Source organism: Stigmatopora argus, chromosome 22 (assembly GCF_051989625.1).
Source record: "Stigmatopora argus isolate UIUO_Sarg chromosome 22, RoL_Sarg_1.0, whole genome shotgun sequence".
Taxonomy (NCBI): domain Eukaryota; kingdom Metazoa; phylum Chordata; class Actinopteri; order Syngnathiformes; family Syngnathidae; genus Stigmatopora; species Stigmatopora argus.
The window spans coordinates 7,553,481-7,576,825 of NC_135408.1; the positions used below are offsets into that span (position 1 = coordinate 7,553,481).

Consider the following 23,345-nt stretch of genomic DNA (forward strand, 5'->3'; position numbering starts at 1 on the left):
TCACCAGGACGGCCATCAGCAGAGACAGGGGAGCAGGTTTGTGAAGCCTTCCTGCGTAGTCCTCGGAAGAGTGTTGGAAGAAGAGCAAGTGTGGAAACCCACATTCCAGCCCTTTTCTTGAAAATTTTGGTGCCAAGTCCTAATTTGTTTAGTAGTTGGTGCCTTCTTTGCAAAATTTGTGAAGAAGGCACGTTGCACTGTCTTCGGCGACTGAGTCCGAGCATGAATGGCATTTCTTAATCTGGAAAGATAGAAATGCCAAACGTTACACACAAGAACTTGAAACGTTCCTACACAAGTTGTGAAAATATGAGGTCATTCCAACGAAAATTGTCAAAATTATTAGACTACGAAATGGATTCAAACATTTTAGAACACCCTGTATTTGTATTTCTCAGAATAGAGCACATCATACAATAACAAACCTTCAATCATTCTCATACAATATTATCTATAGCTGTATGTTTAAAAAAAGATACAGGATAAATGACTATTTCGAAGAAGAATATTACTATTGTGGTGGTCATCAAAATTCTGAGAAGTTTGACAAAGCTTGAATCATGTCTTTTTTGTTGCTTTTTTTTAAACTATGCTTCTATTCGAATGCATCATTACTCTATCAGGCTAAGTCACAAAGGAAGTGAGATAGTTTCCAACTTGTGCTTCATCACAGTTACCTCACACAAAACAATGAAGAGAAAACTATTCACTAGAGAAACCTTATTTCCAACCTTCAATGTTGCTTTCAGACTAAATAATATCAACATGTTTAATCATTCAGACGCTAGCACTTTCTTCACGCTGATCATATTCTTCTCATCCAATGTAGTGAAGTTCTTTTTTAAAGTATTTCATCGATTCAACACGCAATCATTAAGTAAAAAGGAAGAGAGGCACTTCGATGCCCATATCGCAGCATGAATGTGCCAGGTGAATCCGACAGCGGGCCCTCGTTGTGCACAAATGCTGTGATGACTTGCAATTCAGCATGTATGAATAATTAGAGCAATAAAAAAATCTGCACTGTCCATCTGTCCAAGCTGATCACTTTAGTACTGAAATACTTTCTGTCAGTGCATCTGACATAGCATAAATTCTGAATGAACTGAATTTAATTCTTGTTAGGCATGTGATTGATTCTTGTTAGGCATGTGATTGATTCAGTCATAAATGAATGATTTTGTGTAAGATCCACATCCAACCGTTTAAGTTATTTAATCTACAGTGTATCCAATTCAATTTTGTGCTAAACTAATAAGACACAACCTCTCAAACAGAAATTCTGCAAATATTTGCATGTCAAAGGTCATGTCTGAGTGTGCCCCTTAGTCTAACCAAATAGCTTTACTACAACAGCCAAGAAAAAAATAAATAATACATAGAGTACATCCATGCAGTTGAGAAGAACGAGTCACTAAGTTCCCTTCTGGGCCTTTGGCCAAAATCTGGGCAGGCGCTACATTTAAGCGGCCAATGATCATGTTGAATCACCAGCATGGCCCACCATCAGCTCATCAGCATGTCCAAGCCGCCACAGCCATCAACTCTATGCTCAATGCCATCGCGCCCTCAGCCATCATTGTGTTATGATGGCTCCCCGTAATTACTTATTGCCTTTTTATGTGGAGATACGCAACCCAGCCAGACGCGTTCAGAACTTCAATGAGCTGAGGTCCGGCTGTTGAGCGCCATAGTGATTGTTTGGCAAGAAGAAAAAAGTCCCCTGATAGCTGTTTTTCTGTTTGGATTTAAACACAAATTATCCTCCAAATGTTTTATTTTCCTGCTTTCAAATGATGTCATAAACATTCGAATTATACTACTAAAAACAATGCAGGATGGTTTTAATAGCAGCAACTAAATCCGAGACTTATGTTATTGACCCTTTTCTATGGCAAAACGAGAAAATAGCGTTGGTAGGTTTTCAAGCAATTTATGGAAAAAATATAAAAACTAAATATAACGTAACTAATCAAGAATACGAGACAGTAGTTCAAAAGACAAAGCAACGTTAAAATTGAAAATTGGAGCTTCCATGTCATTTTTCAACTCGTGTTGTAAACGTCCCATTTATATCGAGGGTGAACTAGCACGAGGGTTTTCTTTAATTGTCAGACAAGCGGAACTATGGCTCTGATCCCGGACCAGATGGGAAAACAATGCAGAAATGTTAAGGCATTGCAGCAAACCATTTCATGTCGATGCAAGACAAAAAGCTTACCGCTTTGACTCATCCTCGAGCAGGAATTGCAAAACCGTGTTGTGTTTGTTCGTTTGGATGCCATGGGAGTCTGGAATGAAGAGGAAAAGCTTTCAATGAGACATGGTGCTTCACAGTAAATCCTCTGCATGAATTGTCAGAAAATTGAATCAGCGCCAACAGTTGCGGGTTAGCGGCTGACTATTCCTAAAGCTTGACGCCTTTCCAGCGGCATTTAAAATGCAAAGGCCCATCGTTGCTGTTCTCTAAGGGCTAAGGTGGAGAGTTACTTAAGGGATCTATGGGTTTTAATGGGATCTGTCATATTCATCCTTGGTTGTTTTTGTATGTGCTAACAGGACCATCTCATTTGCTCTGACAGGAAAAACACTTCCTGGAAGAACATTACAGAAAATGATTTGGTCTGAACAAAATCTGGTACTATCCGTCTTAACCTAACATGCCTCATGCATATAAAGGGAAAGTGAATATTTGGTTTATTGGAGATGTGGTTCTAATTTTAGTGTTGTAACTCAATACTTTTTTTTACTCCTTAAATGCTTGGTCTTGGCGATTTTTTGTCTGCGGCAGGTTGAATAAAATCTAGTCCAGGGCAAATTGTCAGGATTAATTAGGAATATATTGAAAATTGTCTTATTTTGAATTGTCACAGATGACACAGATGATATGAAAAGTGAGTCAAATTCAATGTGGTCTTAATGTCCTGTAGATTACTAAATTGAATAAATCAAACAGTCATTTCCCCGACTTTCTCTTGTGATTAGCACAAGGCCATGAGATTTGCAATTAGTCAGGTTGAACTCCTCATCTTCCTGCTTTTTCTTTGTTCAAACTTCAGCACTATCTCTTCTGCTTGAAGGATTTTAGTCATCGCTGGTGTGTCCCTGCATTTAAACTCAGTTTAATTAGTTGCCCTGCAGTGCTTTTTCTTCTGCGTTAGCATATTTACTAGAGGGGAAAAAAAGAAATTTCTTAGCACACTTTGTAGACAAAGATATTGGCTTTATCTGCGTTAATAATAATACCGCAGTGACAAAATGTATACTGCGTTAATGTGAACTACTGGTTCAGAAAAAAAGTTAAAACAATAAATACAATTATGACGCCTGAGTCTGGTTATTTAAAAAAAATAAAAATTAAAATACAATTTCCGGGCTATGCTGGGAGTCTTGATGTATAATGTAGGGAACACCATGTTCTGGAAGTTAATTATATCACATAACCCATTTATGTTTGTTGGCGAATAGGAGCGTAGTTGAAATGACAGCACAAGAAATAAAAAAAACATATCTTGGAGATTTTAATTAAGGCACGTGGTGAAGAAATTCATCAATCCTTATAACATGGAGCTATGATTAATTAATGAGTGACTACATTTTTCCCTAATTAGATTGTTCTATGCCAACAGAGTAAAGATTTACTAGAGAGACTTAGTGGCGCTAATATACTGCTGTGATGCATGCGGGGTTAGGGGCGTTAAAAGATTTTGTGGATGGGGGTTTATTCACTATTTTATTTTAGCACCAAAAGCACAGTTGGAAAAAAGCAAGAAAGGACATCATATTTTCATATGACTATGTTCAAGCTGCAGGCAGCCATGCTCAATTTCATCTTTTCTTTCAGCCACTCGTACAAAAACAACGCGAGGGAAACAGGCGCCAGCAAATAAAGAAAATAACAACATAGTCATTTCAAGGGAACAAAATGTTGGTAATTTTATTTATTTATTTGTTAAATGTGCTTTGGTATTAACACCTCAAATACTCACAAATTAAAACAGTAGAATTTGTTATGAAAGTGTTCTAGTGAAGTTGGATGATGCGCTCCACCTAAGTCTAAGATAAATAAATTTACATTTTTAGGAATGTTGGATGCTTTAAACAATTGCATTGTTTTTTGCCAGTTTTTAAGACTAGCAGACATTTTGCACAGGATAAATAACAATGCCATCAAGCAAGATATCCAGTTAACAAGGTAGGTAAGGAATGATGATTTATGGTTTTCCTGCCAATTATTTTGTTGCCCTAGGCATGCAGCGGTCAGACCTTGGGGCTTGCAACAAATTACTCAACGGGTCCATAGTGAACTTAAAACTGAGGTACGTACTCTTAATATCCAAAACTTGAACCCGATGTACTTGTACATAACACACAGAACTGTTTTTGAAGTCATGAATGTCAATTGCTTTCTCTAATGTCCCTGAAATATGAAGAAACATAGCTATTGAATTAAGACTTTTGTATTCTCAATCGAATTTGATGGATTGTTGATTTACAGGAGTCCATCAGTAGAACCGATAATTCAGAAAATGGTCACTTTGTTCATTTTGCCATTCTCTCAATTGAGTACTTGCAAGGTGTCGCATTGTTAATGTACTAATTGTGTCTGCTCCTGGTTTTGAGTTTGCCTGATAGTCTTAGAGCGACACAATGGCTCGGGCCCTATTAATTTTAATTTTATTATTTGTACACATAGAACCAGAGGTTGTGCATGAGATGAATGTATTTCCTTTAGCTGTCCACAGTCTTGGTGCAATTGTGAAAGAATAATGAGCAAAAAAAAAGGTCAATGAACAAAAGAAAAAGGACAGATGGCACAGATGACTGTGAATTGCTGCAGAGAAAAATAAGGATCAGGCGCTGGTGAGGGGAATAGAAATTAAAGCGTGTGAATGCGAGTGTGTGGCTGAGCTATAATGGGGGTGGGCTGCACTATCAATGTCTAATTGTCTTTGGGTTACATTGCAATTGCAGTCCACCGCCACTGGCCCCATTATGGATGACCTTCAGATGAGCGGCAGGCAAAAAGGGGAAAAACACTGCGTACAACGTTATGTTTATGGTGCGGGAATGGATGAAAATAGTCTTAATAGTTTGACACTTGCCCAAGAAAGAAGTTGTCAATATTTTAGAAGACCCTATTTCTAACAAAGGCAATCTTTTGGAATATTATGAGGAAGAAACACTGCGTACAAGAACGTTATGTTTATGGTGGGGGAATGGATGAAAATAGTCTCAATATTAATAGTTTGACACTTGCCCAAGAAGGAGGTTGTCAATCTTTTAGAAGACCCTGTTTCTAACAAGGGCAATGTTTTGGGATATTTATGGTGTGCCTCGCATCGCGATGACTGGCAAGTCTGTTGCTTTCTGACAAAATTGTCTGACATTTATGGAAAGGAACATCAGCCATTTAAATGTGTGTGTACACACCGTGTATTTCTGTACTAATTCACTCACCTGATGGCTCAAAGCTGCTGCAACAGGGAGGTCAGTCCACTCACGGAAGGACATTTAAAGTCAGCACACAGTCTGGCTGCAGTCAGCGGCAGCATGGGGCTCTCATTAGCGTTGATACATGGTTCTAAATAATATGGCAACACCAGCGCACCACCTGAGTAAATCAGGACCAAATTAAATCCAGGCAACAGACACTTGCATCAATTGTGTTATTGTGGAGTCAACTCCATGACAATGTCCTTGACTTCAATATTCTCATCAGAACTCAATCAGGTTAAGAGAAAATTAGTGTCTTGGGGATAAAACACTTACTTTTTTTGGGCGTTATTTTAATGATGGAGTCCAGACTGCTCTCCGTCACGGTGTGGAATATTTTAAGCAGAGAAACACTGAAAGTCACAAAGCAAAGTCACAGATGTTTATAGAGAACAGTGTCACCTAGTGGATTACTTTGATTAGTTATTTAACATTTGCCATTATTAATTAAAATAAAGAAAAGAAAACAGTATGCCTTTGTATGACAAATGTGTAGGAAAGAAATTAATTAAAGATTGGCTGTTTTGCCACCATAACTTGAATTTTAAGGATTTGCACTAGATCTATAATTAGTCAGCAAACGCCAAAGGCAATTTTTTTCTCGGTTGATCCCATTTTGCGAGTAAACAACGTTGTATTTATATTATTTCTATTGTATTTTGTTCATTATAAATCATCCGTGGAGCCAGAATTTGACCATTAGTGTTTAAGGCAGAGCTCATGGCAAGTGTCACATTAATTCACATGATCACATTTAATCACATTTCTCACAGGCCAATAAATAGAAGTGTACCATGCAAACTTTTAAGCCTCAAGCGCTAGGCTGCTGATTATTCAGCTGTGTTGCTGTATTAGGGATTGTTACTTTTTATACGGGACAATTTCCCCAAAAACGAAATAATGGAAATGCAGTGGAACTATTTCTCCTATTTAGGCTGCATTTTCCCTATAAGGAAGAATGGAATTAGAGAAAAATCAGTTGCAGGGAAGGGCCTTCAGTCATTATAAACACTATTCCAATTGAAATGGTGGGGGGATGAAATAAGAAATAAGTCCTTAACCGCAAAGTTACAGTCTGTGCAGTGTGGTTTCAACATTATAGCTTTGATGAGTGATATAATAATTCATTTGCATATGCATAAAAGTGCTTTATTTTATTAATTCTTCTGATTATGCCGTGAAAGGTAGTAGGCCTTTGAGGTCGGGTTTCATTCCATTTGCTTAGTAAATGGAATAACTTGCTTTCATTGACTTGTTTCTTGTGGAGTGGACCACCTCATTACTCTTAGAGCATACTCATAGTTTTGTATTATATATCTTCTTTTCCTTATCATGGACCACCTCTAGAACAGAGAATGCTCGACACACTCACGGCTGCCTGCTTGGGAATGTTGATAAGGCAAACTGCTTTTCGGAGTTTTGGAGTGTGATATTATATTGCGCATTTCAGTGGTTTTCTTCCCTTTTCTTACGTAGCCAGTCACATGTGCAGGTGATGCGTTATCTCCTAAATGATTGCGTCTATGCAGCATTTCTTGGAATATGCAGTGCACGCCATCATTTGTGTCATGAATTGCCTTCGGCTGTGAGAGAAGTTGTATTCAGGAGCGGGAAGTGCTGGTGCACAAATTAGGATTTTAATGAAAAATAACTATAACAATAATCAAAACTAGGACAAAGTTACTAGTAAACAGGGGATATGCACACTGAACGAAGAGGCAAAGCATAACTCACATGAACAGGAACAATACCACAAAACACCAGGGTTTAGATACAGAGACAGGGGTTGATGACAAAATACAAACACCTGGGCAACATAAGGAAAAGGGAGGCAGGAGGGACACAAGAGGCAAAATGCATACAAATCATGCAGACAGGACAAGGAAAACACACTCATTGACCAATCCCAAAAACGTGACAATTTGTGATGGTGCAGGGTTGTCTTAATTGTTGCTTTCAAAGCCTTATACATGCATAGAAAATATTATTTCATAACTGCATGTACTTTACATGTCTATACAAAAGCAAGAGTTTATTAAATATGAAGTGTCTCACATTATGGAGCTCTGGTGGTAAAGCACTGAATTCCCCATGAAGAGGCTGGGAATAGGGAATAAGAGTCCCTAAGTCCCCAAATGACAAAACAGATATCAAGATGTGGTCTGTGAAGACTAGCATACGAGGCAGCTGCCAAGCAGTCCCTGTCAATCTTGCGTACGGTGATGTATAGTTACTTTACTGTATGTTCTTGAGGGCTATCTAAAGTGTTGAAGATTTACTTGCATTCAGCCCTGCCCCATTCATCTGTCCCTCATACACACCATCCAAACCTCCAAACCACATAACCCACCCACCCCTCCACACACACACAGGTTTATTCTAGAACAAAAGCTCAAAACAGGAAGGGCTCAGTCATATCAACCCCAGTGAAATGTTAATGTCTCAAATATTAGATGGGCTCTCACATAATTCCCAACAGTCCCAGGCAAGGATCTTTCTCAATAAATTTTAAACCCAAGTTGCCTTTCCCAGTGATAACACAGTTAACCTTGGACACCTCCAGTGTACTGGTAGTATATTAAATTGCTGACTCTCACTGCTGAGGATGCTGGACAAAGGTTGGAAACGAGTTTAAGCCCACCCCTGAATGCAATAGCAAATTGAAGCGCACAACATTTTGCAATAACTGGAAAATGATCTTACCTCGAGAATGGACAACAAAGCAAAATAGAGGGATAAGGTAGTGGATAGATAAAGTGCATTAACCCCCAAAGCCAACTTGGCAGCACTAAATGAAGATGGATGGGGACAATCTTGAGGATTGTTTTATTTTTATATTTCACTTGGCAAATATATACTCCTCCCAGAAAAGAATATTGAGGAAATAAATGAAAGTGGCCTATGTGAAACTCACTGGATAGTAAACAATTTAATCAATTTATATTGGCTTTTATATTTCTACATGAATACAGATTTTTTGAAAAGGGTTGTTTTATGTTATGTTTTTTAAAACCGGGAACAGTAGAGTTTCAAATTAAGAAATTGTGTACAAAATATTGGATCTCATGTCCATTTCTTTTGAAGTGAACGGCAGAAACGTTTCGACACAAGCCGTGAAAATTTGAGGTCATTCCAAAGAAAATTGTCTAAATTATTGCCCCACGAAATTGTATATAATTTTTAATATATTTTGTATTTATCGCTTGGTTCAGTTAATTCCATTATGATAAATAAAATAGAATCTACAAATACAACCTCCTTTGGTTTCTAATGGGCTAAAAGACATACCATGTCATATGTTTATTTGCAATACATGTATACATATTTTAATTAGTATGCTTTCCCCCTTCTACGAGACGAGTCAAAATATTCACATGATTTGTTGGGGTGCGTACTTAAAAGACCAGGAAGCCAAATATTGTACGATTTGCCTTCACTCTTGCAACATGAATTCTAAATATCAGAGTTGTCTAATCTTGTTTCTGACTTTAGTCAGTGATTAATTTAAGGACACATACACAAGCAGCCTCACGCATACCCACATCTCTCTAAGTCAGTCTAATGATGTCCACAGAGCCATAAAGGGAGTCTTTAACTCATAAACATTCTCTGATCTGATGTTTCCTCATTAGCAGCAGCCAGATTTAAGGCTAATAGAAGATGTGCTCCACAAAACCTGTGTGCCATCCCTTAGGGTTTCACTCATATTTATAAGAGCACCAGTATGTGAAATCCGTTAATGATGTAAAAACAAAACGCAACCGTTAGGATGCTGTCACACTTTTGAAAAGTTTGTCAGCTCTGTGTGGGCTCAGACTGTGAGGACTACCATTATAAAACATGCGATAGAGTTTGTTCGACGAGTGAACATTTGTTTTTCTTTTGTGCAATTCAGCAATCGGCAATATGTCCTTGTTTTGTGACCTCAAATATTTGCAAGCCAGCTTTTGTTTGCATGTTGTGTGTGCTCATCAAGCCGCGTGTGTGCTTATCCACTTGTGGCAATCTGCTCTACCAGTCAACAAGCTCTCATCGCATATTCGCTGTATCTGACTTCTGAGGTCAGCCGTGCTTATAACCCAGGTGGTAAATGGAACTTGACGTTGGTAAGCAGCCCGCCCCCCAAAAAAATTGCGCAGGTGGTGCAACAATCAACTCAGTTCAGCAGCTAAATGGAGCTGACAGCTGCAGAACTGAAGAACAAATGAGGGGACACAAATTCAATTGCTTTTTGTATGTTCACCCTGGTCAAAGCTATTCTTTATGCTTTGATTTTTGTTATGTGACAACCTTATTTGAATACCATTGGTGCGGTAGTATCCTACAGGATCCATGAAATTGATGCAATGCATGGTATTGATCAGAAATTGTGGAAATGATTTGCAAATATTGTCAAGTGTGGTTTCGCTGTGTGGAATTCATACTTCAGTACATTTTTTTCACTTAATCACAGATATGAGTTGTGAAACAGAATAGAAATAATCAAGAGGATTGGATTGCAGGGCAGAAGACTGACTGCGGATGTAAATGTATTTTTGGGAATGTGCATGTTTTATTTTGTTTTATAGCTAAAAACTGCATTCTTTTCTATTGTAATTTGAAAGCTGGGGTTCAGAGGAGATTGCTGAACAAAATTAAACCTAGGTAAACATCATTCAAACACAATGTTATTCAAAAATGTTATCAAAAAATGCATATATAAAAAAAATATGGCATCAACACCGATCAACATGCAAAACACCAGAATCTAATTTAATGGTCATAATGAGCGACCATCTGGATGGATAGAATAATATTGTGTCTTGTAATTGTGAGGCACATTTAGGTTTATTTCTATACCATTTGCAACCCAAATAGCATGAATACTCGTAAGCATATTAGAATTGCAGACTCATAATCAACACAAAGCAGCATCAAATGACTTGCTGAGGGTTGCTTGCAGTTTGCATTTTGATACAGAGTCGCATAATTATACCATTTGTATGCTCCACATGCTCATGGACAATCAGGCAATGTGTAACCATATCAAATCACTTTCACTACAATATGGTTTAATTTAATGGTTACCTTTTGGTATCCCTGGACATTTGTTTAACAGTTCTATTCAGTTACAGTCTATTTTGGACTGAGGTTCCTAATGCATTTAAATCAGTAAATAGGTCGACTATTTTGTGTTGCAAAAAGAATAGTCATAGAAACAGCAAATTTCTATCATTTAGATATACAATAGCTTCTTGTGCTGTTTGTAACAATAGTCGAATTGAACAAAGCCTAGTGGAATGCCTAGTGGAATGCATAGTCGTAAAATTAATATTTTTTAATACTTTGTCTCAGGCTCATCGCAATTGGACCTGCGTAATAGCCAAAACAAGATGAAGTTTCCAATGGATTGATCACCCCTTACGGGACTGAATGAACCGTGTTTGACCAAGAAGTGATCACATCATGCCGGGTCATTTGGCATGGTTTGTTTTACTAATTGATGCTGCAAAAAGGGCTTTCAGCAAAAGTAGTCTTGTGGACCTTAGCAGTGACGTCACGCTAGCTGAGGGAAAAGTTTGATGGCGACGTCATTCTCATACATGGGTACATTTAAAAGGTGATGCTTGGGGTATTAATGGACAGGAGACCTCCAGACCAACGCCATCCAGATCTCAGCAGTCCATCTACTGCTTCTGTGTCACACAGGCCCTTGTCCATCTTTTTCTTACACTCCTCAGGTACGTGGTTGATTTTATATTTTCTTTTAAAGCTTTGTTCTTGTTGTGCAGACTTACAGAAGAGTGTATTAAAGTTCATACTAATTGTACATGTTTATCCACAGATATCTTGTATCATGGCGCAACTGTGGTTTTATTCCACCTCAGTCCTGGTCTTATTGGTCATGTCATGGCCATGTTCCAGAGCCATGGGTTCACAACATTTGTGTGGACCTAATCTAGTTGAAGCCCTTAATATGGTGTGTGGAGACCGAGGCTTTTTCACCAGTTCCAAGAGGGACATCGACTCTGTTCTACGTAAGACATTGTTGCAAAATTCTAACTCCTGACTCTCGATTGTTTGGTGTATGCTGGCCAATATTTTAACATATACATGTCTGAGGTTTAACACACAAATCATTGATATCACTGTCTCATTCTCTAGGTATCATGCCACTAAAGAGTGAGGAAACATCATCAACAGGCGATGTTAACGAAATTGTGGGGTATGCCTTTAAGAAACGGCTAGACATGATGATGAAGCGTGATGGCATTGTAGAGCAGTGTTGTCACCAACCATGTAGTATGCTGGTCCTGGATAAATACTGCAACTAAGCAGATTATATGAGAAACTTTCAAATTAGCCTCTTCTTTGCTGTGCTATCTTAGCAATGCTTTGCTTGAACTCTGCACCTTCGCTGTAATTTTTGACCAGAACACTTGGAATATCTGTAAAGCAATTGGATGTATTAAATACACTTCCCTAGTTTTGCAAATTTGTCTACTCTTTTTATGGTCATAGCTGGAAAGCCATTTTGTTTTCTTTGATCGGGTTATAAAATCCAAGTCATGACATGATAGAACTTTTTGAAATGTCCATGTCATAGTCTGACATAGTCGTGAACTTGAACAGGATGCATGCTGGGAAGTGGATGGATCGAAGTATTCGTACTTTGGAGTATATTTGTTTAGATTTCACACCAAAAAAATGTATGAGTACAATTTGTTCTCAAGAAAAGAGAACAGTATAATTAATATAATCATATATTAATTGTACTTTCTGGATAAATGCTTTGTTTTTTTCACATAAACAACAAAAAAATATTACCTATCAAAAGAGAATAACGCTATTATTTTCTGTGGAGTAGCCTCTATTCTGTTCACGTTCTCATTTGTAACCTGGAGCTTTCTGCGAAATGCTGCATTTACAGCGTGCAATGAATTCAGAATTTTTGTGACATACTGTCTCCAATGAATACATGCAAAGAGCCACAGAGACCCTGAGAGAGGGAGTGAGTCTCTTAGTATTCCACTTGAGTTTCCATACAACAATTTCCTGTGTGAGTCTTATCTAGAGAGAGCTGGGCCGTGCCCACCTGCTGCCTCTACTACTCCATCTCTGCTTCTATTTTATTTCCCCATTTTTTTATTCTGCCCTCACTTTCCTGCCCCCTCCCAAGTCTTGGAAATGCAGCAATTAGTACGCCGACAACCAGCAGAGCTTTAACATCTGCCTGATAGCCTGTTCGTGTTCATTTATGCGCTGACATTTAGTTCTATTGATTAAGCGTCCCTTTATCGTATTTGTTTGAGGTCACACCCACTCGCATAAAAAGAGAAACAGATTGACATCCTACTGGAAATTGCAGGCAGAAGAAAATGTGTTGCTAGACATTGGGTTTACACTGCCTGAATCTCAAGATGTCATTCCTTTCAGGTCACATTGCAGAGAGAAAGAGCGAGATCAAGCTTTCAGCCTCAGAATATGAAATTTCTGTCTGCAATGCAGCCTGCGATGGAGACACAATGATATAGTTGGCTGCTCGTATTGGTAAGGTATGCTAGAGCAATCTTTTTATATGCGTATTTACCTTGTATAGTAAATACTTTATATACTAACAAGCCAATAATTTTTGCTCCCCTTTTAAAGCCTCATTACATATAATCACTATTTTCTATTCATGCAAATTTGACAGGCATCTTAACAATGGTATTTATTTTCATGCAAAAAGACAAGTTATTCATTTCTACTTTGACTGGAAAGTGCCTTTAAAGATCCGATTGAAATGTGCACAGATAGGCATATTGAAAAGAAAAATAAGTCCTTATTGTTGATGCCATTTGTTTTAATGGTCTATGAATTAATTTTCTCTTGACTGTTTTCAAATTATATGTATAGATGTGGCACAACAGTTCAATGGTTACTATCGAAATGAATTATCGCCTGTCACAGCATGCTACCGTCTGACAAATGGAGATAGATTACCCCCCCTGCCTCCTGACCTTCACTCCCACTTTGTGTTGGGTACTAAAGTAAGGCTAAATGTTTGCTACTTGGAAAGTTGGGAAGCAAATATCATGCAGCAGGTTGTTGGGTTTAACATAAGGCTTTGGTTTACCCTTTTTAGTTTCCATATACGAGACATCAATTTAGCCAAGAGCACCAGAAATTCACTATGGACCTTATGTTTTTACCTGGGCTTTTTCCAGCTAGGGACAAATCTGCAAACTGGTTCCTTTTGAAGACTTAAAATTGTCTGTAGATGAAAATGTATATTGGAGTTTCATCTCTCCTAAAAAGAACAAGGAGATAAATGTTCATATGTAAAGTAAATACTAAAACATTGTCTCTACAAAGGATACTCACGCATCATATTAGTCTGAGAAATCACAAAAGATGGGACGAGGTTTCAAATTTTATATATTTAATAATATAAACTCCGTTTTTTCTTAATTACATAATTAGTGCACCCTGTAGAGGGGTGCCAACTATAATATAGTTGTGCCCATTTTTTTCTCCCATCAAATATCGACCCACGCATCCATTATACCACCACCATCAATCTCGTGAGCCTTAGTGGTAAAAATAAGCGATCACTGAATTTGTCCTGTGTTTTGTTGTTTAGGTATATTGTGTGCAAATGCAGACACCAAATTCACCTCCATCTATAGATACATGCAGTAATAAAGGAAAGTGTAATAAGAGCTGTGAGTCTTGAATTCTAAAAAGAGAGTAGGAGGCATTTGAAGCAGCCAAATCAACCCATGTATGCTCTTGCACACTAATAAAGACACACACATCAACCTGGCACTATTCATGCTAATATAAAGCGCTTGGAATCATAGCTGTTGCCATAAACAAACACACACACGCAATTATAGCAGCGAAGTCGACCCAGAATTTTAGAATGATCATGCTGAGGCGATGCCAAAACAAACATTGTTGGTGGGCAAACATTTTTACTAAGCTGATTTGATGACCTAAACATGAATAAAATATTGGCTGTATGCGGATATGTCATCCTTTGAGTCATAACAAACAGGTCAGCTTCAGCTGAGACTTCCTAGCTAAAGGCACACCTTCACAAGGTGTCCATTTCTTTTTTTATACGCAGAGCTTCTGGCAAAACTGCACTAAGATGTGTCACATGTCGCGACGGGCCACCAATTCATATTGAGGTTGAAAGCACGACCACTGGTGCATAGCGCTGACACGGACAAAGTCATCCTCTTCTCTTAGAGCCACGTGTGTCACAGAAGTCTGATTCATAAATGCCACGAGTCTAGATGTGCCCTTTCATATCTTGGAGATTAAATAAACATGCTGTACCATATCATCAGTTAGAGAATCACCAACAATAGTGGAACAAAAAAAATGCTCATATTTTCTTTTATCATCACTGGTACTGATCTGTAGTGGCAAAATAACAAAAAATGGGGGTAGATAACAAAGGAATAGATCATTCACAGTTAAATAGCAATGACAGTACAATCCAAAAATTGTCAAGTCAACACTAGGGAATGAGCCGTAAGCAACTTTTTACATGAAAAGCTGCGATCTGAGGTCAAAAAGCTTAAGAACCTCTCGTGTAAGCAACATCCCAGTGGACAGACGCTTGTGAATCCATTGTACGTATCCACTAGTACAATAATGTAAAACATGTTCTTTTCATTTTTAACTTTACCCAAGATTTCATGGAAAAGCCATTCTGCTTTTTCATCGCTCAACATGCTGCAGGCTATGATTTTAATTTTATTTTCCGTGGTGAGAAAAGAACGTCTCTTACAATACAACCCCCCCAAAAAAACTGACAGAAGGTTATCTTGTTCATAGCTCAGCAGGGTGTAAAAGTGTTGAAAATTAAACCGTAATTAGCATCCATTTGGGATTGTGTTCTCTGTGAGGTCATATAGCGGAAAACCTATGAAAAATGTCCCTTCAGGACTCAAATCTAATTAAAACTTACTGTTATCCTGCAGCTAAAGCACTAAAATTTATCAGCCTCAATATACTATGTTTACATATGGCTAAAAAGATGAAAAGGCAACCGTCTTTAAATGCTTTCTGATTACTATGAGCTGTTGTGGTAATTTTTTTTAACAATGGGAAACATTAGAAAGTACTTTCCAGGTTTTTTGCTGAGATGGAGTAAGCTCTCTTTTTTACCAGAATTTTTTTTCTACTTTGTAGCTTATTCCGTTATTGTTAGTATTGAGCATTAGCGGCATTGAGCGTCGTTTACTCACCACATGGCTTGCGATGAATCTGCATTTTTTCTTGGCAAATGTCAGTCACTCCAATAAATCAGGTGAGTAAATAAAAGGTGTAGGTGTCATCTCCATTTCCTATTTGTTATTTGCATGTTCCTGTTTTGGGTGCATTTTCTGGGGTTCTTTTTCATTCTGTAAAATATATTAGATGAATGGTTATTACATGCCATGGAAGAGATTGATTAATGCAGAAATAGGCTAGATCACCTTTGATATTAATATTTGTAAGGCCATGAACGGATGGTTATATTGCCATTCCAATCATGTACAATGTCAATTTCATTTAAAACAAATCATTTATCACGCTTAGAACCAAGAAAGAGAATGGCTACTCATGATTTTAATGACATATTTCATCATCTTATTGTCTCCGGAATGTTCAATGGTATTCAAATGTCGTCTGCTTCCTTTTCCCAGACCCACTTGAGGATTACTGTCATCATTTCAAATGGCACAAGAGATACTGGACTGGTGACAGGTTGTCAATGATGCAAACAAATGGAGATTATAGAGTGCGGTCCTAAAAGAATATTTCTGACATTTATCGATGGCTGATCATTGGTTACCCTAGACGGGCTGGGCTGTACGTCTCAAGCAGTATTATTGAGTAAGTGTGCCATTATGTTTGTTGTGGCGACGCTCGGACGCCTTTACAGTCAATATGTAATTTTTCTGTCAAGACCAATGAACCGGTGAATTAGCTAGAGTTAATATAGATAGATCATTTCCATTCTTGGGCGAAGAAGTAGTGATCTCTAGCTCAACAGTGAAATCCCAGTGGTGATATTTCACACTTTCTTGTCTGTCAGACTATAAGCAAGGGGACTCAGGTGTGTGGACTGTACATAGGTTGTCCATCAAAGAACACATTCTTGCCTACACAGCTCTGCAGCCTGCTCTTAATGACTTTCTCCGAAGACTAGAGATCTCAGCAGTAGTTCATGGTGGCCTTTTGTGTTGCTAAAATGTGGCCTGCAAATGACCTTTTCCCCCGAAACCTCTCACTCAGCGATAATGGCAGAAGGACATTTTTTCAGGAGTGCAATATAGTCTCTGATATTCAGTACATACTGTCAACACAACATGGCAATCATTTGGGAATGGTGTCTGACAACATTCTCACATTATCAGGGCCAGAAACAGTGAGAAGGAATGGAAAAAAAAAAAGGAATACTTGTGTAACATATGTGGTTGGGATTAAGAATGTAATCACTTTACATTAATAATGTATTAAAGTAAAAATATATATTTTATGAAAGCCAGGATTTAAGTGTTTGCAAGGTGATCGTGTCATCCCCATTAGATTTTGAGTTCCATCATATCATTTCTCTAAAATTAACAAATGATTTTCTGTGTTTCGGAATGTTGTAGGATTTCATGCCTTGTGATGCATTACTGCCATCTACAGCCTGGAATAAAAGTGAATGCAGCCATTTTTTGTCAGACTTTGATGATGGTTAGGACTGCACTTTTAGGATGAAGTCACATTTTTCTTTTCTGATTTAAAAAAAAAAGAAGTATAACCATGTTAGAACAAGTAACGACGCAATGCAGAACAGGCTTTTAGGCTTCGCTGTACTGTAATTGTCCTGCAGTTCAACCCACTCACTGTAGCACAGAAAACCCACAGAACTGTCATTTTCCACTGTTTGGGGAATGGAATGCACATGGATGAAGAAACAACCTTCTGAAGTGAAAGAAGGGGGAGGAATTGGGGTGTCGGTCAATGACGAGACAGGCGCTTCAGGGGGAAAAAATCCCCAGATGTGGCTGTCCTCTTGACAAGTCCTCCCATACGACATCGACAGAAAGCGATGCTGTCATGGATCGACTGAGGTGGCACTTGTGTTTTGTCACGGTGATAAGAAAAGGAAAATGCAACAGAAAAAGATAAAAGGACAGCAAGCCTGGTGCATATCGGATGTAAGAAAAATAAATAAATCCTTCCCTGCTAAAAGGTAAACAACAATGAGTATACGCACGCTGTTGCTTTTTCTTTGACTTGGATTTGTGTTTTATTTTTTTCCCCTATCCTGCACTCCCCATCCAGAATGAAAACTGCTGTGTTTTGAATTCTTTGAATTCAGGCACTATATAAGGTTAATATAAGTAATAAAAAAGGCAAATATATTACCCCGACCAAGAGGCGTACAATTTGAAAGGTGCTCTCAATCCGGGGGAAATCTATTCTTCCCATTTGGCCTTGCAAACACACTCATTTACACATAAACACATACGAGGTGTATATGCGGCTCTCTATTTCAACAATGGAGCAAAGCTATTATTGCCAAAGTAGGTATTGTGATTATATGCAGTCTATTACACCAACACAGCATGGTAGCCTTCATGAATGATCCAAATGGGTCAAGTTAATATTCTGGCCACCATTTCATTGGCATGGATGTGACTCCTATCAACAATAACATTTCATATTTTCATTACTGAGAGCACCAAACAAATTGGTATCAAATTACCATCGCTTTGGTCATTTGGCAGGCATTTTGGACTTGTAAAACCGCTGCACTACAGAGAAAAGCGCTATCTAAAATGGATGTCTAGGGTAAACCTAAATATCCTGCAAGTGAATTCAAACCATATCAGGACATTTGGTTTGTGAGTGACTATAAGTTCTGTTATTAATGAAATGAAGGCAATTTTTAAATATGGTTTAACGTAGCTTGTCGTTTCTTCCAAAGCATTACTTTTTTCACTTCCATATGGTCTGGCAGGTGGACAGCAGTGGTTGAATAGAGTTTCCAGTCTCTGCTTCTCAGCCTCCCCGTGAACAGGACATATGGCCTCACTGGATTAACTGGGCTCAAATGGTACAACTTGGCTTGGCAGGTATGCACAAATACAGTACACAAACCAGTCAATACACAGTCAGCGTCATTTGGAAACTGAAGGAAAGATGTCTCCCGTGGTTCATGTTAATTTCCATTTGGTACAAGTCAGGAAAAAGCAGCAATATAGTATAGGAAATTGCTGTAAAAAATGTATCATGTAGAATTAACATATGGAATGCTTCACGGTGACAAGAATGATGCATTTTTCTGAAACGTCAAGTATTTTATGCAAATGATGTCAAGTAAATGGCTAAGAAATATTTTGGGAATAAAGCTCATTCCAATAGAAGTTAAACTTGGAAATTTTGTACTAAAACTGATTTTAAAACAGTGGTGGGGGGGCGGTTGGTTCTGAAGAGAAAGTACTGTTGAGGTCATTACACGCCGTGAAACAAATCCTCAAGTCGATCTTTTGCCAGTCTTTTTTTAATTCCCCAGCATATTTACAGATGTCCTGACATACTTACCAGAACTCCCGCTGTGTCATTTGATTACAAGCATGTCCATGCTGATTGCGATAATGAAGAGATACCCACCAGTGCCCATCGCTCAGTAAACAAGCTTTGAGTGTACAGTTACTTTCAGTGGAGGTTTGTGAACAAGGCTTCACTAGAAGCAATTAAATGCCTAACAAGGGATGTCTGTGAGCCACCGTGGACACTTCTAGTTCAGTCAATTAGGCTATAGAGTGAGTTATACCTAATTAACACCTTAGCACGGTCAATGTAGCCAATCAATTATTTATACGAAAAGATCCTAACCTTTTATTTTAAAGGGCACATGGGTACAATAAGTTTTCACTTTTGGTTGTTGTACTTTTTCTTTTAATTAGGTAGTGTATTCAGTAAATATCTTGCATACAGTGCACTGTGCTTTGGGGCAAATATATTTTTAAAAACTAAATAATGATTAGTTAACCACTAACTCCTTAACTTTGGCTTTTAAAAAATGGTTCAGAGCAACCAATCACCATCAGGAAATTACATGGAAACTATCAATAGAGTTTGAGGACAAAACACAGGAGTTTTGATACATGTTGTCTGTGTTATCATTACCATTTGGACTAGAAAGTGTCTCCAATAATGTACTTTGTTGTTGTTTTCTAGGGATGCCTAACTTAAAGGCAAAAAAATTCAATGTTCTAGTGCTTTTTGTGTCCGATATTGTTGAATTCTTGTTGAACTTTCATATTTATAGATACAGTAGTGAGATGGAGAGCTTCTCATTCCTCCTTTTTAAAGCATGATTAATGACTGGTGAGGTGAGTTGGCTAACACAATCTTGTTTAAATGTCTCAATGCAGAGCATTTGTTAATGGAAGAATTATATTTGTCACATCTGCCAATGTTGACGGATTCAAAGCGAGCGCACACCTCACGCTCCGCCTGCTCCTTTAATTTCAATATAAGACCGCGCCGGCACAAGATCCGCACAATCGCATCGTTACCGCAAACATCCGCAAGCAAAACATCCCCACACAGGCCAAGTGTTTACACTCACTCACATACACAAGCGCCCCACCTCCAACAGCTGCGGCAGCAGGAGGTTAGTACTGTGATGAATTAGCAACATCTGCAGCCTGCAAATTAATGAGAGAAATCATCTGTAAAGAATTCAGCGTGGCACATTTTCATCTGCTCGCCCAGGCATCGAGCAGGTTTGCGGAGCCATAACAGGCAACAATCACCTCGGTTTACAGGAACGCACTTTAATCCTCATGATGTTTTTGTGATTAAAATTAGTTCTCGCAGAGCTGTCTAAACTATCATGCAACTCATGAATCTTATTTGACCGTATTAAATTAACCAGTGTGGACCATAAGGTTCTTTGAGCAGTGCACCAATTGAAATGATCATTTATGGGAAAAGGCAGCTCGTTTAATGTGTTCATACATTTAGAGAGTTATACTCTGCGTAAATATTTAGTGGAGAGGAGATACATTTTAGAAGACATCAGAATTTGGTAAATGTTTGTCTTTCCGGTAAATAAAAAAATCCCTCATTATATCACAATTTAGAACAGAGGTTGAGACATATGGGGTCAAGATATGATCATAGATGTAAAATCTAAACAAAAATACTAATATGACCTACCTAAATAGATATGAAGCTTTTAAAAGACACAAGATCTAAATCCTATATGTGCTGCATGTTCTCTTGAGCAAGATTTATGAGCGCAGAAGAAATCTTACCAGATCAGATTTAAATTGATACAATACTTTAACTTCTCCCTAAAATTGAAACAACCATCCAATACCACCTGCAGCTATTATTGCTGCTTTGTGATAACTATTGGAGCTTTTGACTGTGTGCCTGACCCTGGTTCCACCTTTCCAGGAGACCAATAACGCTTGCAGGAAATTGAAGATTTGGTTCATCTGGGCTTTGGCTTTGAAGCACCAGAGAACATGCCAAAAAGCCCCAAATTTGGGTCATTCCCAAATGAAATGAGACTACATTAAAAATAGACAACATAGACATGGCCAATAAACCAGTCACTTTAATTACCGGGTGCTGCATATCTGAATCTTAAGGCAAGTCATGTTGCAAATGTCATCAATGGATCGTCCTATTGCTCCAATATGAGCCCAACTTGAGTGCTAGTCCACTTCTGGAGTTAATTAATGGTTTAAAAAACAAGATAGATCTGTCTTTTTGGATTGTGCTTAGTTTTAATGGGGGCGTGCTGTTCAAGCCTGATAGTTCTGAAATTGAGGGTTCAGCCCTTGGTGGGTTTCACCTTCCTGTGTGGAGTTTGCATGTTCTCCCCGGGGGCTACGAGGATTTTGTCCGGATATTCCGGTTTTCTCCCACATGCCAAAACATCCATGTAGTTCTGGTTGACCTCTCTAAATTTTCCCTAGACACTTGTCAGTGTGAGGATAGTCAGAAAATTAATGAATGAATAAGTTTATAGGATCATTATTACAGTGAAACAATGAGTTATATTTAAAGGTGTCCCTAAGTGAACCTTTTTCATCAAAATTAGCCCTGCAGGCCTTAAAATGGAAGATTGGTATGCTCACAACGGGATGGCCTTGCATATTGATCCAGTTGAATCGTTGATATAGTGCATACAATAGCAATCTATCAACACTTTTCACCAAGATGCTGTTCACTTACTTCAATGAGTTTTCTCAACCGGAATCTCATTTTACAAGATGTTTTACCAAAGAAATGTCATCTTGATTTAAATCTGCTTTTTCATTCTAATGAAAACTGCCTCTACTCCTTGTCCTTGTCCGTGGCGCTAATGAGAATATACGGCTAGCAGTGCGGGAGAAATAATAAAACTTTTGTCCTTCAAGCGGCAAGGCAAAAACATTCAAATTAATTCACATAAAAGTGCGTGTAAGAAGTGTTCAGCCCCCGTGTCTTGCTGACCTTTATTACATTGCGTCCACCATCACTCACTGTCACCTTACTTCATTGTTTCCAGAATGTTGCTGTTGCTTGCCATGAGCTGTTTTTTTGTTTGTGTTTTTGTTTGTTTTTAAAGATTTGCTCAACTCACTCTATATTGTATGGTATATGCTATGTTGACTGGCCACCAAAGTCAGCTGGGATAGGCTCCAGCACCTACTGCGACCCTTGTGAGGATGAGTGGTACAGAAAATGAATGAATGTTATGTTATATGTTGTATTGCTGTGCTGTGTTGTGGGGTGGTGTGTTGTGTTGCATTGTGTTACATTGTTTTGTTGTGTTGCGTTACATTATGCCCTTACGAAACGTTACTATTCCCTGCGTTACACACCGTTATGTTACGATACATTATGTCATGCAATGTCATGTGTTTTGTTGTGTTACATTATGCCCTTACGAAACGTTACTATTCCCTGCGTTACACAACATTATGTTATGATATATTATGTTATGCAATGTTAATGCTGTACTGTGCTCCTTATTTTATATTGCATTCCTTGGCTGACTGTGGTATAGGTCATGGATCCTACATGATTAGAATCCAAAAGCATACTGTCATGCTGCAGCGCTAGTGTATGTGTGTATATACATGTGCATGTCCAGGAGGGTCTTCCATGGCGCTGTCACCGCTGCTACTGGTGGCAGCTGTCTCCTTGTGTATCCCTATATGTGGTGACACCTCATCATCATTGTGCTACAACTCTCAGGACACATTGAGCCTGCCTAAGGTTACCCCATCCCCCAAAGAGAAAAGATACCCTAGAGATACAAGTTCTTAATCATACGCCAAACCTGGGAGGTATGAATGCATGTGTGTTTGTCTTTTCAAAATGTGCATTTGTAGTTTTGTTGGTATTTTGGGACAGCTCACAGATCAAAGAGGGATGAGGAGGAAAAGAAAATCATCCAGTTCTATGTCTTTATGATCTTACCCAAGGGCATGCTATAGTAAATACATCATGATAGACCAAATGCATCCTTCTGTTATTTGGGGCAGGCTGTACTCTTCTTGACTTTTTGAGTAAACATCCTCACAAAGTGCATTGTTTTTTACAATATTGAGCCAAAACAACATGTTAATCCTAATATATTTAGGAATACAAACTACATGTTGGACTTGTGGTTGGGATAGTTGTGAGCGTGGCATGTTTAAATCCAGTCTAAGCCTTTCTGTGTGGAGTTTTCATTGTCTTTTTCTGTTTGGCAATGGCTTTGTCATTGCTTCTCACATTCCAAAAAAATCATTTTGGGTGAATTGACTGCAAATTATGAATGTGAATAAAAAATGTTAGCTTGTTCATATATGCGAAATCAATACCTATAGTGATTA

At 38.3% G+C, this 23,345-nt stretch overlaps 2 protein-coding genes and 2 long non-coding RNA genes across 9 annotated transcripts in view; 2 read left to right on the forward strand and 2 right to left on the reverse strand.

Annotated features, from left to right (window-relative positions):
* LOC144067833 (uncharacterized) lies at nucleotides 1-5,605 on the reverse strand. The gene is made up of 3 exons (XR_013298049.1): nucleotides 5,461-5,605; nucleotides 2,222-2,291; nucleotides 1-241 (listed from the first exon to the last, which is right to left on the reverse strand). It is a non-coding gene; the product is annotated as an uncharacterized LOC144067833 (long non-coding RNA).
* On the forward strand, nucleotides 4,221-18,513 carry LOC144067830 (insulin-like). 6 transcript variants are annotated; one of them, XR_013298045.1, is made up of 7 exons: nucleotides 4,248-4,319; nucleotides 10,831-11,216; nucleotides 11,321-11,513; nucleotides 11,641-11,701; nucleotides 12,913-13,031; nucleotides 16,164-16,353; nucleotides 18,476-18,513. XR_013298045.1 is itself a non-coding variant. In XM_077591816.1 (5 exons), exons 3-5 carry the CDS (start codon nucleotides 11,333-11,335, stop codon nucleotides 12,962-12,964), a joined length of 294 nt encoding a protein of 97 aa, XP_077447942.1. In that variant the 5' UTR covers nucleotides 4,248-4,319; nucleotides 10,831-11,216; nucleotides 11,321-11,332; the 3' UTR covers nucleotides 12,965-13,116. The 6 variants fall into 6 exon arrangements, 3 of the variants coding, with proteins under 3 accessions (XP_077447941.1, XP_077447942.1, XP_077447940.1); XR_013298047.1 differs by having other exon boundaries at nucleotides 12,913-13,026; XR_013298046.1 differs by lacking the exons at nucleotides 16,164-16,353; nucleotides 18,476-18,513 and adding an exon at nucleotides 14,591-14,637.
* Nucleotides 13,492-23,345, reverse strand: part of LOC144067832 (uncharacterized) — an 18,086-nt gene continuing 8,232 nt past the window's right edge. Inside the window, exons 3-4 of the long non-coding RNA XR_013298048.1 lie at nucleotides 15,723-15,878; nucleotides 13,492-13,768 (exon numbers count right to left, since the gene is read on the reverse strand). This is a non-coding gene — a long non-coding RNA (uncharacterized LOC144067832). The remainder of the gene's footprint in view (nucleotides 13,769-15,722; nucleotides 15,879-23,345) is intronic.
* Nucleotides 19,842-23,345, forward strand: part of LOC144067829 (leukocyte cell-derived chemotaxin-2) — a 17,992-nt gene continuing 14,488 nt past the window's right edge. Inside the window, exon 1 of the mRNA XM_077591813.1 lies at nucleotides 19,842-19,853. The gene's annotated coding sequence lies outside the window, so the exon portion shown is untranslated. The remainder of the gene's footprint in view (nucleotides 19,854-23,345) is intronic.

Excerpts from the sequence above, each read along its gene's own strand:
- LOC144067830 (XM_077591815.1), top strand. The coding sequence starts at position 11,333 with ATGGCGCAACTGTGGTTTTATTCCACCTCAGTCCTGGTCTTATTGGTC. Across the intron at positions 11,514-11,640 it reads GGACATCGACTCTGTTCTAC|GTATCATGCCACTAAAGAGT; the intron begins GTAAGACATTGT and ends CTCATTCTCTAG.